Here is a 16,964-nt window from a genome sequence, read left to right on the forward strand (position 1 = left end):
TGGATGAGATGTTCCCTTTTCTAGTCTTAAAAGGTGACCAATGTCAAGAGCTTGAATTAATGCATAAATTAAGGCAATTGGATAAGGGTGAGGGGTACTGATCCTGAGGCATTTTAAAAATAAAGTTGGTGACCAAATGGCCCCTCCTTGCTCCTCTGCAGCTCCCACATGCAGGCGTAGCTCCCACATGCAGGCGTAGCTCCCACGCTTCCCAGCTTTGGATTCTGGGCAGATGGTGGCAGCTGGGGAGATGTAGATGGTTTATGTCTGGCCTATGCCTTCTTAAATTTAAGGTGCCTCTGGCACATGCAGTTAAAAATGCCCTGTCAGGGATTGGAGATGTGTCTAGAGCCTGGGGCAGACTCGTGCAGGACTAGCAGACCCACAGGTCATGGACAAATCAAACGGGATCTGAATGTGCAGGACTGGAGATTATTTTATGAGAAAACAGAACAGACAAGGATGGAAGTCTGGGAAGCACCAATGTTTAAGGGATATAAAAAAAAGGACAAGGAAGTAATTGATAAGTAAAAATTAAACATGAAAGAAAAAAAACCAGGACGCAGCCATGACCGGGAAGCTGAGGCGGTGAGAGGCCCTGGGAAGGAGGCAGGGAAGGCTTGTTTCAAATGCTACAACCGTGTAAAGATAAACACCGCTAAGGGCTCTGCCCTGTCTCCAAAACATTGTTAATGGTTTTCTCTGAGTGAAAAGAGCACTGTCCACATCTTTACATTTCTCTATTTTCAAATAGCTTTATTGTCCTTACAGAATTATGAACTTATCCTTTGGAGTCTGGCCTTCCCGGGGACAGTTTCGGGGACTTGGGGGTGGGAGTAAAGGGCAAGTGACTAAGGACATCATGTGTTTACCTTCACCTGCATAGCCCACCTTGTGAAAGGGCATCCTGAGACAGAACACATGAGGAGGTGCCGAGGAAAAACGGGGGAAGGAAGAAACTGGCAACTTAGAAATTAGTAACTCCATGCATGGCAACAGATGCGGTGGACTCTGCTCCTTGTCGGTTGCCCAACCAATAAGGAGAAGCCTAAGAGGAAGATGCAGCTCACACTGGCTGCTGCGAATGGCCATGCGCTCTCTGGGAGTGAGTTCTAAATCCTGCCCCCAAAAGGTGTCATCAGCCCAAAGCGGGCACTCTTGTCCTCATTTGCATAGCTCTGACTTTCGGCCACTTCCCGTTACCTGTACAGAGGGAGCACCATTTTCTAATGCTCACGCAGGCACTGTGTCCAGGACCTGCAGCCCTGAGTCACATGGAAAATATTGGGGTCCAGCCTGGGGTTGGGGTGAAAGAACATGAAGCTGGCATCACCTCTAAGCAGGAGTTAACAGCCTCATGAAGTGGCATGGCTTCAGGAATGAGGGTCAAAGGAAGTTCGTAAAAGGGGAGAACAGCTCTCGCTCATGGAGCACCAGTGGTTCTGGATTGTGCTTTGGACATTTTATATGTGTTGCTTCATTCAACTGTCATGAAAATAAAAATATGTGAAGTAAAGATTTTTCTCCTTAGGTGAGAGATGAGCACCTTAAGATTTTGTGTGTCTTAAGTGGCAGTGATTTCAAGGGTTATGGGAGAAGGTTCAAGAGTCATGACTCAGGAATCTCTGGGTTTTCCTCTCTCTTTCATACTTTTCTTTTTTAATCCATTGGTTCCAAACAGGAAGGGGAACAGAGAGAGAAACATCAATGTGAGAGAAATCCCGATCAGCTTCCTCCTGAATGTGCCCTGACTGGGAACCAAACCTGCAACCTAGGCATGACGCAACCATGACCTTCTGGTTTACAGGGCGCTACTCCAACCAACTGAGCCAGACTGGCCAGGGCTTTTTCATACTTCTCAGTGTATTTCTTTTTGCAGCCCAGGAGGATGGCTGCTGACAACCCTCGGCTTTAATCATAAATTGCGACAACCTCAGCCGAAAGACGGGTTCATTCTCCCAAAGTTTGCAGGGCGACACTGGTGACTGATTCTAATAGGCTGCACTTGAGTTCAGGTCCCACCTCTTGGCCAATAATTTTTGCCAAAAAGAAAGTGCTATAATGTGTTTGGGCAGGTCTATATCATGAATTAAACAATAATAAAGGGACATGGAGGTATGATGTAAACATTAGAACACAAATTACCTTCTGCTGCCCAAAAATCTAAGCAGCAAATACTTACAGCTCATCACTGTAGCAGGGATTCAATCCCAGGCCTGTCCTTTATTCTATTATACTTTGCTTTCTTCATGAATAAGGAATGAGCCAAAGGCATCCTAGAAGTTTTTAATCCTATTGACTAGGAAGTAGTTTTGGCATTCAAGTGGAGGCATAAGTATCGTGGGCCACAATTACTGGGTTGTAATATATTTAGTTACATCAGAAACACCCAGGTGTTAGTTAAGACAGATGTCTGGGCCTCATCCCAGACCCACTTAATTGGAATATTCATAGAGATGCCCGTAGTTCTTACAGTCACCCAGGTGGTTTTGATTAGCAGCAGTAGTTCCCAATCCTGGCTGTCCCAGGTGTGGGGAGGACTGGCTGGTGTTAGAGATGTGAGTTGGGGGAATCACTGGAGCAGGTGTCTAAGCCTGTGTGTGATGAGATCATGATGAGGGAGAATAAGGAGAGAAGACTTCATGTGAAGAAAGGTCACTTCCCTTTCTTAGGCAGCCCGATCTTTTCCAGAGCTTTTTTGAGGTCTGTATTCCACTCCGCCACAGTGCAGAGAGCTTAGAACTTGGCCTTGGGTCCCTTTGTGAAAAATAAGTAGTCTAGTTCAAATACTGCCTCTAGCCTTGGGCAAATAAACTACTGAGAGGCTGGCTATTCTAGTACAGAAACTCAGCCGTGGTGGGAGAGGGGCTAAACGTTCCTTATTCTCTGTGGAAGAGACGCATTCTTATGGAGCAGAGACCAAGGGAAAAGGGAACGGAGGACAGGCATTGCCATTTATTTCTTGCTATGACCAGGAGGATGTATTTGACTTAAGGCATATTATTTGGGCGGCGGGGGTGGGGGGGGGGAGATTAAGCTTATGTCAGTGTAAAAAGAAGAAAAAAACCAATGTACCATTGACTTTAGAGGGGAAAAAGGAAAATTTTTTTTACATAGTTATAGAGTGAATGGTGTGATTTCTCTATCTCAATTTCCCATATCCTCCTTCCTTCCTCCCTTCCTCCCTCCCTTCTTTCCTGCGAATATTTATTGAATGCCTGCTGTGTGCCTTGCTGTGGGCTATGTTTGATAAAATAGAGTACAACATGGATTTTTTTCTACCTCGTTAATTTATGCAATGGATTGAATGTTTTTGCCCCCCCTCCCCAATTCATATGTTGCAACATAGTCCCCAGTGTGATGGTATTTGGGGCTGAGCCCTTGCAGATGGGACCTTATAAAAGAGACCTCAGAGAGCGAGCGTCCTGGCCCCTTCCACCATGTGAGGACACAGTGAGAAGGAGGCTTTCTGAGCCAGGAAGTGAGCTCTCACCACAGAGCTACGTGGAGGAACCTTGTTCTTGGACTTCCCAGCCTCCAGAACTGTGAAAAACACCTTTATGTTGTTTATATGCCACTCAGGCTATGGTATTTTGTTATAGCAGCCTGAACGGATTGAGACAGATTACTGTGAACTTTAGATATTCTTTATAGTGTCTTAGATTTATAGTTTTAAAATCAGCTAAGACTTGTATTTCCAAATAACTCGGAAGCGGGTGCTACTTTGCAATTCATAACTGAAGGACCAGACCATTTGCTCATGACTCTCTGTCACCATCTAGAGACAATTTATACATATTGCAGGGCCAGTTCCTGGAATATTGAAGGTGTGAAATCAGCCCAGAAGTGATGGCTTTGCAGTGTTTGTGTTTGGGGCCTACAGAAGAAATTAGACCTGGTCATCTGCAAATGGAAGGAATAGGAAGTTTTGATCTCTAGATCTACTGATCTGTGAGAAATGGGTCTTGGTTTCTACACCAAACCACGGAAGGCTGGGGCCCAGCAGGTGCCGAGGTTCACTGGGGTGCGCGAGAAGGGCTGCAGAGTCAATGGAGGATGAGGCTCTTACATTATCAGGTTCAGAGGCTGCCGCCAGCCCCTCAAAGGGTGACCACGCGACAAATATCTCTTCAGTTGAATGAGAGGCTATGAGGCTCCTGGCTGATGGAGAAGAAAAACAACCGAATAGGATTGGAATCCATACTGTTCATCCAGGCTCTCACCAGGGGTGATTTTGCTCCCCAGGGACATCTGGCAATGTCACAACATTTTGTCACAATTGTGGGGGTGCTGCTGGCAGCTCATGGGAAGAGGCCAGAGATGCTGCTAAACACCCTGCAAGGCACAGGACAACCCCCGGCACAAGCAATGATCCAGCTCCAAATGTCAGAGGTGATGAGGTTGAAAGTCACCACAGCCCAGCGCAGAGCATGGTAAGAGCGGATCTCTGAGACTCCGCACCTCTCCAAGGTGAGTCACCTCTATTACCAGCTGCAAAAGATGGAGACCCAAGGGGTACAGATGACTTCATGCAAACGAATCTCAATGGAGAGATGCAAATGAGGGACGTGGCTACTCCCAGTGGACTGTGAACAAACCATTTACCTCTCCCATTTCCTTTAGTGTTTACTCAGCACCATAATTCAGTACCGTCCAACCCAGTCTCCTTCTTATCTCATCTGTCGCTTGGTGATAGGACATCAAGCACTGTTTTCACTGCATGTCCTTAATGTCCAGTTTCCCTTAGTGTCCAGTTATTTATTGAAATCACATAAAGCACTGTAGTCACCTGTGTCAGAATCACCCACAGGCGCTTGCTACAAAGGCCTCTATGGGGCCTACACCAAACCTGCTGAATCAGAATTTCCATGGCTCATGGCTCAGGAACCTGCGTTTGAAGCCAGCAGCACAGGTGATTTTTGTGCGCACTGCAGTCTGACATCAGGTCTGTAAAGTAACGGAATTGCAGGTGTCCTCTCTTCTTACTTGGAAATCCCATTTATAAAGCTCAGAAAAATATAATGCATTTATTTAATCCTTGGGATATTCTTTTGATATGTTACTTTTATTCCAATTTCACAGATTATAAATAGAGGCCACAGACCTTCCACAGATTACATAGGGAAAGCTCAGTGTTTTGTTTAATCTGGACTTTCTCACTTGAGGTCATTCTAAAAAGCTTCGCTCTGGGCAGAAGTTGTGCTGCTTCCTCTGCCCCTACAGCCCAGGTTTACCTCGTCGCCACGGTAGCCAAGGAAACAGACTCTCCCTGGGGGGCTGTCACGTGCTCTAAGCTGCAACATGGACCCCATCTTGCCCACCTCTGTACCCTTAAAACCGGAGCAGGGTATATGCCCACTCCACTGCCAACTGCTCTGGTCCAGGATACCAGGATTGCTCACCGAGGCTCTAGCACCAGCTTCCTTACCGGTCCCCTCTGCTCAGCCCCTGCAATCCATGTCCCCACACAACCCACATTGTTTTTATTGGAGACAGGTTACCTGCCTCTCTCTCTCTCTCTCTCTCTCTCTCTCTCTCTCTCTCTCACACACACACACACACACACACCCCTTAAGTCTAATTCCTACCTGCTTCACCCCAGCCTACAAGGTCCTGTTTACCTGACCACCTGCCGGTGCCTCTCTCGCTAGCCAGAAAGTCCTCCGTCATGGCAAGCACTTCCCCTGTTTCATGACCTTCAGCTATTCTGCACCCCCTCTCCTGACACTAGGGATCTTTCTCCTTTTCCTTATAAAACTGACCCGCCCTGTTTGGTCTTATTTAAAATGTCAGCTCTTAAGAGATATCTTACACTCACATACACTCCTTTCTCCACTCCCCTGCCTCCACCCCCAACTAAATTTGATTCTACTGTTAGTCTTTCTAATTTAGCAGCCTGCGCTTTTCCTTTGGAGTATTTGTAATTATGTAGGTTGTGGTATTGTTGTTGACCTATCCGATGAGCATCTTTCCCACTGGCCTGTGAGAATATATTTTGTTCGCCACTGCAGACAGTAGGGATCAAATAGAGGCACTGAATAAATGAACAGCAACACAGCAAATGGGATGCACATCCGTGGTGATGGCCACACTGTTCATAACGGTTGATTTCTGCAGATCGGGGGTCTGGGGCCAGGACTCAATCTTTAGGAGTTGGAAGCACGGTCACTTGGAGAAGAGAGAAAGAAAGATCCAGGAGAAGAGGCGAGGCCACAGCCGAACAGCTGTGTGTTTTCTTTTTCTTTCATATGTATGGGGATAACACTGGTTAATGACATTATATAAATTTTAGGTGTATAATTTTACAGTACATCTCTTGTGTGCTCGGTCTCATCTCCTTCAGCCACGCTGCAGCCAGTGACAAGGCTCACAGTTCCAGCCCTCCAGGTTGCCCTGGACTTGCGAATTTCAAAATTATATATGCCAGGCTATTTTGAGCCCATCTGAGCCCACGTTCTTCATCTTTATCAAGGGGTTAATGATTCCCACCTTTGCAAGGATGGGGCCCAAGGTAAATGGGATAAAGCAGGAGATAGCGCTTGGCACTTGGGAGGTGTTGAGAAGGCTCAATACCTTGTCTGCCTCGCCACCCAGAAGACTTAGAAGTCCGCACAGGCAGCAAAGAAGTCCCGCCACTTACCTGAGCCTCCCCCTTTCTCAGCTCATCTCTTCGTGCGCTTCAGTTACGTCTTCCAAGCCTGACCCAGGGCGCTCCGCTCTCTCTCTCGGCGGTGGGTCCCTCCCTCCCCCTCGAGCTCACCCAGCCTCCCCTCCCCCTTCGCCCCCTCCCTCGGAGTGGGAGCCGGGAATCCCACGCCCTTGCACCAGCCCGGGGGCTCGGACGGGCCCAGGAGCCGCTGGTCGCCAATCACCGTGCGGTGGAGAGGCGGGCGCTCGGCTCCGGCGCGCTAGGGGAGCCAGCTGGCGCTGCTTTCCCCGGGAGCCTCAGACGCTCGCACAGACCCAGACAGACGCACAGACTGGCGGGCAAGCGCGCGGGCAGGCACGGACAAAGTCCCCCGGCCGTTTGCGCTCCGAGGCGCACGCCAGCCCCGGCCCGGGGAGCCCCCCGTGCCCCGCGGGGAGCCGCAGGCGGCAGCTCCGCAGCCGGCGCCGGCAGAAGGCGGTCGGAGGCGGGGAGGCCTCGGCGCGCCGGGCCCGCGATGTGAGCGGCGGCGGCTCCCACCTGGCGCCGCACCTGGAGCGCCGCGCTCCGGGGCGGCGGGGAGAATGTGCGCCGTCCGCAGCCGCCGCGCCCGCACCTGACCATGGAGTGCGCCCTCCTGCTCGCGTGCGCCCTCCCCGCCGCCGGCTCGGGCCCGCCGTGGGCTTCGGCGGGACTGGGGCGTGTGGCCAAGGCAGGTGCCCACCGAGGGGCGCGCCGACAGTGGGTGGCAGGGGGCGCCTGGTGCAAGCTCCGCCGCGCCCCTCACGCGCGATGTCACCTTTTCTCTTGCAGGCGCTCCAGCTGTGCTGCCTCTGCTGTGCGTCGGTCGCCTCAGTCTTAGCCAGTGACAGCAGCAGCGGCGGCAGCGGATTAAACGATGGTTCGTATTTGACCCCCCGCCATCCCCAGAAGGGTCTGTCCAGGCACCTTGTCCCTTCCTTCCCCCCGCCAAAGAGGGAAAAGGTAGAAAAGCCCGTCCCCCACCCCCATCCGGACCCCAAAGTGGCAGGTGTGTGCGCGTTTTGGAAATGGTTCCTGTTTGGAGAGGGGGGTATGTGGCAAGGGCTCTGAACTTATCAAAAGAATCAATGCCTCAAGCTTCAAATCACATAAATGAGAAAACAATACTTTCCCTTGTTCACAGATGGCTTGTTTAAAAATTAAATCGCACTGCGATGAGAAATTAGAAAGGAAGTGGACGTGGACTAGGTGGTTGATATCAAAAGGCACCTTCCTCCTTTCTTTCCTCTCCTGAGAAGGCTGGCAGGAACTAATCCTTGGTGGGGGGCGAAAGAACATGAACCTTTTCATTCCCCCATCTTTTCTCCTCCCTCTCCTCTCCACTTCTGTTCCTTGTCTTCCTTTCCTGTCTTTTCTCCACGTCTTTGCCCTGGTGTCCCGGATTCCCAAAGACCACTGTTAGAGGACAGAAGATAGCTTGAGGTCTCTGGGGTCTTTATCTCTTCGGAGGTTCCCCAGCCAAAAACCTCCGGAACATCCTTCACTTCTGTCATTTATTAACTTCTTGATGGCCCCAGAAGGAAAATCCTTGTTTCCATGTTCTCACCAGCTACAGAACAGCTGGTCCCTGATCCAACGTGTCTAGCAAGACCTTGATGTGGAGTCTCTAAGTTTTAGCTCTACAGGGTTGTCTCCTCCTTTCAGGGGACAAGGGAACAGACTGGGGGTGGGGCAAGGGCGGAGGCATGGGGAGGGGCTGTGCCTGGGAGTGAGTGAGGGAGTGAGAGGACAGGAAAGAGTCAGGAATGAGCTCTTCAGAAATTCACCTTTTGTCCAACCAGAAAGGCTGGCTGCAGTTTCTAAGACAACTTCCCATTGTCCCATCTGGGTCAAATGGCTGCGGGTCCCCTCTGTTCCAGCCACCGCCTGTAAGAACCTCATCTTGAGTCAGCCCCTGAGCTGGCTGACCGGATCGTTCTCTACCCGAGGCTCCCACTGCGCCTCCTCCCACCGAGGACCGGGCATTACCGTCGGTCTGCTCCTTCTCCCCTGCGAAGCCCACCAGTAGCAGGTGTCTGGGTGGGTGGGGTTGGGGGGATGGCTTTTCGGGCTGATACCTTTAAAGATGTCTGGTTAAGGCTCCCACATGGCCGCCCAGCTAAGAGCAGAGTTTCAGGTGGTCCTGGGCAAGGAGGTAAGAAATAGCTTATTGTAGAGGCTCTATTACATGTGTCAGGGATGGTTTTCACAGTTTTTAGTAAGGGAGGAAGTGGCTTTTCAATGAGAAAAAGCTGCATTTAATTAAAAGACAAGTACCTGTAAAGCATCATATCTAAGGGTTTTTAAAAGATAAATAGTGTACACCTGCTCTGTTTCTCAAGGTTAAGAGAGGAGAAACACTCCCCCCCCCAATTTTTTAATATGTGTTTTAATTCAATAGTACTTCTAGTTAAGGAGTCAAAGAGGGCGTGAAAGGGGCAGGACACAGAATATTCTAAGAATGAGTCGCTCAAGCAGTAAGAGTCACAGATGGTCGTACAGAAGAAAACATCTTAAAATTGTCATACCGGTTTTTTGGGGTTTTTTTTTTTTTTGGTAAATGTAATAATACTTATTGACTCCTATTACAGGGCTTCTTCATTTTGGGGGGGGTTGTTGACTATTTTGGGGAAAGGGAAATTCCTCTTTCTTTTTTTTCTCCTGTAACCAAGGACCCCAGTGACTCAAACATGCCTCTTAGTTATTCGGAATCTTTCTAAACACTTTCCAAATTAGTTTCCCATTCTGTGCCTAGAAAGTGGAAATGCAGAGCGTTTTTGAATGCACAGAGGGCATATTCCAGATCTTTTTTGGGGATGATACTTTTCAGTTTCAATGTTTTGTGATAGAAAGCAGTGTGCTGGCTTCCTTTTTTTCAAGCAGCAAATTGTTTTGTAGCTCCTCCTCCCTGGAACAAGCAGCAATTAGTGCCGCTCTGGGGAGCAATGGCGAAGGTATTTCTAAACATGCCTCTCCAGGTGTCCCTGGTCTGGCAACATGTCTGAGCAATTTTAAACGTCAGACTGTGTGGGAAAAGCTCCGACAATGTCGAGGTATTTTTCTGCATCCACTGTGTTTTGTGCTTACAGTGAAATGGGACTGTCCCTGGGAAAGCTCATGCTAACATGTTAAGAGTGCTACAAGTTCTGGAGTTTTATGGTCATGTATAATTAATATTGGAAATAGGAACTGCAGTTACTTGTTAATTTTCTGAGGTATCCTCTCAAGTTACTCAGCACTGTGAGCTATCAATTGAAATTTAAATTCTGCCCCTCCCCCAAATGTTCCCAATTCAGGTTAAACTCCAAGATAGTAATCTCCTTTTTTAATAAAAAAGCAGATTCATTTTTTTACTTTGGTAGTTTTGTGTTTATTAATTTTGTCCCCCCCAAAAATCCATCTTTATGAATGAATGGCTCTATGATTAATATATTAAAAAAAAGTCCATCTATCTCTCCCCAGACCGGGAGGGTTTGTGGCTTTTTCCATAAATGTTCTTGACATTCTTCAAGATTGTGCTTGACTTTCAGCTTTTATAGTAATTACTGAGGCAGAGCTCATTGTGAAGGCCGCGGGCTTCTCTTCGTGAGCTGCTCTGTATTCTACTTCATCCAGCCTGGTAGCGATGGGAACAAGGATGTCCTTGAGCTGTGCATTGCTCTTTGCCAGCCCTTTGGGAGTGACTGGTTGGTGTTGTGGTCCCTGGGTGCTGACAGCTGAACCTTTCCCCTTACAGATTACGTCTTTGTCACACCGGTAGAAGTGGACGCGGGCGGGTCATATATTTCACACGACATTTTGCACAGCGGCAGGAGAAAGCGATCTGCGCTGAGTGCCAGCAGCTCCCTGCATTACCGATTTTCAGCATTTGGACAGGAACTCCATTTAGAACTTAAGCCCTCGGCGATTTTGAGCAGTCACTTTATTGTCCAGGTACTTGGAAAAGATGGTGCTTCAGAGACTCGGGGACCCAGGGTGCAGCGATGTTTCTATCAGGGATTTATCCGAAATGACAGCTCCTCCTCCGTCGCTGTGTCTACTTGTGCTGGCTTGGTAAGTACCCTGCTCTTTGAGTCAGCTCCCTCTTTGGCGTAGATTTTGTGTAACTCGAATGAACAGATGTCTGCAATATTAAACGCTCTTCCAGCCAATGTGACCCATTCACACTGTCAGCTTTGATACTTCTAATATTCTCAATTGAATTAATCTAATCTGCTCCCAGAAAAAGAAAATATAATAGAACTTTAATTACCATTTAGAACATTCTTTTGATGTTTAATGGTCTGGGCCTCTTCATTCTCCATGTTTGAGACGATCCTCAAGGAAATTAATTTGATGGATGTCATTCGCATTGTAAAGCCTTGAGAGACCAGGCATTATATAAAGTTCACAAGCTGCATGCCTCTACGTTCCTTTGAAATGGGAAAACTGTATTTCATTGCAGAGTTGCATTCAGCAGCCCTGTTAAGCCCAAACTTCACTGGAGAAGGGAGGCTTTTTGTTTTCTTTGAACGGATTGGTTCGTGTTGTCCTGCTCATGTATGATGTCTTTTGGAGTGTGGTGTGTTTGCGGGCTGGCAGCATGCAGGGTGCCATCCAGGGAAGCAGAACTCTTAGAGGAATTTGGGACAAGTGTTCTCTCCCCTCTGTGTGATCCTCATCTGTTGAGCTCTGGGCCAAGAACATTGGTGTAAAGGAAACTTGTCTCTAAATCCAATCAAATATATGAGGCAGTCAGCGGCGTTTGGGGTTGATCTCATTCTGCGTTGCAGTTGAGAAGTGCCTTGACCTGATGGTGTGTGTGAGTGTGTGTTGAGCCACATGATGGTCACATTCTGGGATGACCAGAAGGAGACTGTGAGAAAGCTCAATGGAGTATGTGGTTGGTAATGTACATGGTATAACACACAGCGCAAAGCAAGAGTGGCTTGGGTGCTGGCGAATGAGGACTCCCATGTTCCTTGCTAATTAAAACTTTACTATTTAACTTTTTCCCCAGATTGTGGCTTCAAATTTAGTGAAAATCTTTTCATCACCACCAGAGTTATGGTATTCTTTGGTATAGTCTTTAAAGTATAGAGAGAAACAAAGATTTAACAATTTCCAACTAAGCTTGATCTATTGAAATGATCAATGTGGCTGTGTAATAACCTATATGTTATAACATGGCCATACACACATGTGTGCGTGCACAAACATGAATATCTCTTGGTTTTGTTGCAATGAGTCTCCTGCTCTTTCGGGGGCATCGTTCCATATTTCCCTCTCTTCTGCCTATTCCAGTGTCCTAATGTCTTCAGAAGGTGTATAGGCACCCCACTGTAGCGGCTTAAACATAATACAGTGGTAAAGTACAGTCTGTCCAGGGCCATTCTCACACCAGAACTTGCTAGTAGGACCTTGGGCAAGTTACTAATCCCTGTGTCTTAGTTTCTTCATCTCTAAAATGGGGACAGTGAGAGTTTCGATGACAGCTGTGGGGATTATGTGCCTCTTTTATGGAAAGGGCTATAGCTATTCCTAGAAGAGTGTAATTGCTCTATATGTGTTCTAGTCCCCACAAAACTTAATCTCCTCATGTTTGGCTCTCTCAGGATTCCACTCTCTGTGAGTGATAGAAAACTGATTGATTGTCTCATGTTAACAGATGTTGCGTTCTTTCTCCTAAGGAGGAGATTTTCTTTTGAACAGAGCAAATAATCACTTAACACATAAGAATGAGGCAAGTTAATTTCCTTTTTTGGGATGGATGTAAAAGAGGTAATTGGCAATCACTTATGCCTATGTATAAGGCTGATATAAATTGGAATCATGAAACTGAGATTCTGTCCCACTGTCCAACATATTCTTCATTAGCTTTATTTCTGTAGGCCTCAGCTTACATGAAACATGCAAAATGGTGTCTAAAACCACTGCCATCTCTCAGCATCTGCCCCTGATTATTCAATTAGTTGGTCTTGGCAGGGCGCGTGTGGCATGGGGCAGGGAGAGATTCAGACATATCTCACTGCATTACACGCCTCCCCATGGCCCTACAAAACACATACACTCAGACTCTACTCAACAATAAGAAAACAAGAGGACAGAGCCACAACTGAGAAGCTGAGACACCACTCTGTATTAGCTTTTGTAACCTTGTATTGAAATATAATGTGTATACAGATAAACACAAAAATCATGGAGTACAGCTTAATGAATTTTTGGAAAGCTCACACTCATGTAATCACCAACCAGATCAAACAAGACATTAACAGGGTTTGCCCCAGATAATCCCCCATGTCTCCTTCCCAGTCACTACCCACCCTAGTTAACCACTATTCTAACTTATAACATTGTTTAATTTTGCCTATTTTAATATTTTGCATAAGTAGAATCCTACAGTATTCCTCTATATGAATATTTCACAATGTTTCCATTTAATTACTGGTGGACATTCAAATTATTTCCAGTTTGGGGCTGTTGTGAAGAGAACTGCCTCACCAATCTTGTGATTTTTGGTGAACTTAGGGACACATTCTGTTGGAAACATACCTAAGAATGAAGTTTCTGGGTCACAGGTTATGTGTATATTCAGCTTTAGTAGATTATGCCAAATAGCTTTTCAAAGTGGTTGCACTAATTTACACTCTCACCAGCAGTGTGTGAGAGTTCCAGTGGCTCCACATCCTCACCAACACTTGTTATTGTCTATCTTTTCCATTTTAGCCCCTCTGATGGGTGTGAAGTTGTTATGGATTTAGTTTGTATTGTCCTGATGGATTTTGAAGTTGAGCATTATTTCTTATGCCTTTTAGCCATTTGCATATTCTCTTTGGTGATCTGTCTATATCATACACAGACAAGAAATGGTATAAATATTTTCAGCCTAAACTGTGGAGGTTTTTCCTCTCCCAGTGAATAGAAACAGGAATCCTGAGCAAAAACACTTTGTCAACTTAACATCATTGTTATTATGGCTTTCAATCTCCAACAATGCATTGATTTACTTATTAATTGATAATAGCAACAGTGAGTGCTGGGAGAACACATAAGGCCCCACTTTGAGGGGACACTTCACTAGGGACACTGAGAAATGGAAATGGAGGGAAATAATTATGTTGGGAGGAAGAATTTCTTCATCCTACCTGGAACCCACAAGCATTGTCTAGCTTCTTTGGCCAAACCGAGAGTTAATACTTTCTGTGAAGTTAATTAGTAACTACAGAAATGGATTCAAGATAGTGAACAATTCAAGAGTTCAAGAGAAAGACAACATGCTTGTTGGAGAGACTCATCAAAATCCACATGCCAGAAGAGCTACATAACTCTTCTTAATACAGAAACTGACATGAGATGAATGAGACTAGGTCACAGAGCTTCTTCCACTTGAAGTCTCTACACCAGAGTTTCTGGTGACTGGCATCCAAGTACCTTTAGGGGTTAGTAGAGCAATCTCCTAGTGTGCAGCGCACAGTGTGCAGTGTGCAGTAGGAAAGTAATAGGTCACTTTTAGATAATAAAGTACCAATAGGAAAGCAATCTTGAACTAGGATCCCTCAGGAGAGGGTGAGAATGTCTGGATGGGTTATAATAATGGACTATCAGTACTTACATGCATACTCCAGCTAGGGTTTCTCTGGCAGGGAGTTTCCCTCAATAATTCAGAATTAAACTCTACTTGATATTTTCTGAAAATGCACTTCCTCAGCTGACAGCTCTCACTATATTCAGGAGTTGAGTAGGCAGTTATTAACTTGAAATAATTCATAAAGCAGGAGTTGTGAACTTCCCTGAGTGAATCCTGCCTACCTCTATGTCTGGGGTGATTATTTTTAAATTTTGAAAGCCTTTACCAGAGAGCAAGCTCTCTGCAACTCACCACTGCCCCCTATGCCTGGCTGCCTTGAACTCTAGGAAGGTGTTTGGGATTTCAGCCCTTGTCCCAGAATCTCAGGGTTGCAGGTGAACCTAGTATGTAGCACCATCTGCCATGTATGTTTTTTTCTACCATATCCAGCCTCTTCTTGACTATCACAGTGGTGAGAAGGTCGTTACATCTAGGAAGTCCATGCCATCGTTGAGAGACCCTTCCTCTTGCTGTTGAACTTCAACCTACCTTCTTGTTACTTTCACCAATATTTCTTAATTTTGTTTTCCAGAAAGATAGAGGGGAAAACTATATCTTTCTTCTTACATAGTGGGAGATTGAAAAGACCCTTCTTCCCAGGAATGTCCCACCTTAGTGATCCCTTTTTTTAGAATAGTGATTTTCAGAGAAAAATCAGATGCATTAGCTTCCCTTGAGATATTAAAAATTTGAATTTCTTTACCCACAACGGAAAGTCAGGGGAGCTGGGCCCAGGAATGTATATTTTTAATTCTCCAAATGATATGAATGTGTACTAACAGTAGAGAACCATTGGATTAAGACCTTGGATATATAGGAAAATTGTTTTAATTTGATTTGTGGTTGGTTTAACAGATGGATCTCATTTTTGAAACTTAGTGGGAGTGTATTTTGAGAAGTGACTGGAAAGACACGTTGAATGATTATTCTTTCATTCAGCAACTATCAGTGAGCTCCTGTGATGTCAGGCACTGTTCAGAGCGCAGTGAGTAAGACTGGGAACAGAATGGATGCTGTACTCCAGTTCAAGAATTTCATCCTGAGAGAGAAATTGGAGCTGTAATCTTGGACCTAGAAATTGGTATTTTATTTTGAACCAACCTATGATTCAACATAACCCTGAAACAAGGAGTTCATGAGGTATGGTTTTAGGTGAGGGGAGGAACATGGTCAAATTAGTGCCAAATGCCAGCTCTTGGAGCTTTACCATGCACCTTAGCATATTAAGAATTCAGAAATGTCCTACAATAAAGACATTTATTGAACTCTGTTTAAACCTAGAGTTTTCCTAATTTATTTGATCATGAAAACTTTTTTTTTTCAAGGAACATTCCTTCACAGTCTTGTAGTAACAAGAAAATCATCCAAGAAATATTATAGTATTATGTATTGATTTCTAACTTGTGAAATGGTGCTTCAGGAAATAAAAGGGGGTTTTCATGACCATGTAAGTGGATTCTTGGTTGTATATTCCCATATCGTTAGGGAAATGTTAAATTTAAATTCAATTAGGCAAATGTGTTTTCTGTAATACATTTCACAACTTTTTACATGCCAACATGCATTGGGAAGCTCCCTAGGTGGAATTTTGATACTAATTTAACTACTCCTTCCTTTTTTCAAGCCGTACTTCCATCAACAACTTGTCTGGGATTCTGTGGTTTACCATAAAAGAGCAATACCTAGGTCTAAGATTATTTGCACTTCACTGGTAACCTGATAAGTCTAATACCCTTGTGTTGCAGTTGGGCAAAAGCACCCCTTGCTTAAGAAACTCTCAACACCAAGCGCCATACATAACATGAAAACCAAGTGGAGAGACATGCAAACACTGTCACCCCTATTGCATTCCCGCGCAGATCTGTAATATATCAGGACTGTACCTTTGATTCGTGAGCTCAGCGAGGGCCCAGCTGACGAGAGTGGCAGACTGCTGTGCTGTGCCTCTGGGCATCTTCTGTGCAGCCTCTGATGAGGAGGGTCCAGCTTCGGCACGGAGTCAGGGACTCAGAGTGGAATCTGTGCCATGATCAAGACTGCCGCAAGATCCCGCCAGCCTCGATTCCAACTTACTGTCCAACTTTGTGGCTTGGTTTTCCTTCCTTTCTCTTTTCTTTGTCCCCAACAATTAAAGCATAAGTGGCATTTCTCCTCCATGGCTGGCTGCCCTAATGTTCTCATTGTATCCTTCTTAGTGCTGGCCTTTGTAGATGGTGACGGCAGGACCAACCCTCCAGAGCCAGGGTCCCTGCGAGGAACTTTGGAAGCAGTTAGGTTTCAATAGGTGGTAGGGACACTTTGATCTCCCCCTTTCAGGAGTATTTTATGACTCAGAAGCGCAGCCATTGAGATGTTTGTTGCTGGTCGCTGCCTGCCCAGTCGTCTTTAGAATGCCGACTTCCATTCATAAAAGGGCTGAAGTTAAATGACCTTAGTCCAGATAGGCAGAAAGGAACCAAGCTCTGCTCCTTTGTGGGGCCTTGTTAGCTAGCAGGGGTTTGCTGAATTATATATACCTCTTTGGAACTTTTCAGTCACTTGAGAGGATCGAATAAGGATTAGACTGGGTTGTATTTATAAGTTTTAGGCTACAGGCTGACCCAAATCAGAGATGTTTTCCTAGGTTCTTATTTGACTCGTCAAGGATAAAAAGATTGGTTGGTTGGTTTGTTTGTTTTGCCTCCTGTGTGC

At 45.9% G+C, this 16,964-nt stretch overlaps 1 protein-coding gene across 1 annotated transcript in view; it reads left to right on the forward strand.

Annotated features, from left to right (window-relative positions):
• The first annotated feature begins 7,268 nt into the window (after window positions 1–7,268).
• The window catches only part of ADAMTS18 (ADAM metallopeptidase with thrombospondin type 1 motif 18), a 125,345-nt gene continuing 115,649 nt past the window's right edge, over window positions 7,269–16,964 (forward strand). The window contains exons 1-3 of the mRNA XM_054579012.1: window positions 7,269–7,358; window positions 7,460–7,547; window positions 10,404–10,720. Coding sequence (XP_054434987.1) covers window positions 7,269–7,358; window positions 7,460–7,547; window positions 10,404–10,720 — 495 coding nt within the window. The remainder of the gene's footprint in view (window positions 7,359–7,459; window positions 7,548–10,403; window positions 10,721–16,964) is intronic.

Source organism: Pteronotus mesoamericanus, unplaced genomic scaffold (assembly GCF_021234165.1).
Source record: "Pteronotus mesoamericanus isolate MK-2021 breed Mesoamerican mustached bat unplaced genomic scaffold, CSHL_Meso_final contig_52, whole genome shotgun sequence".
Lineage (NCBI taxonomy): Eukaryota > Metazoa > Chordata > Mammalia > Chiroptera > Mormoopidae > Pteronotus > Pteronotus mesoamericanus.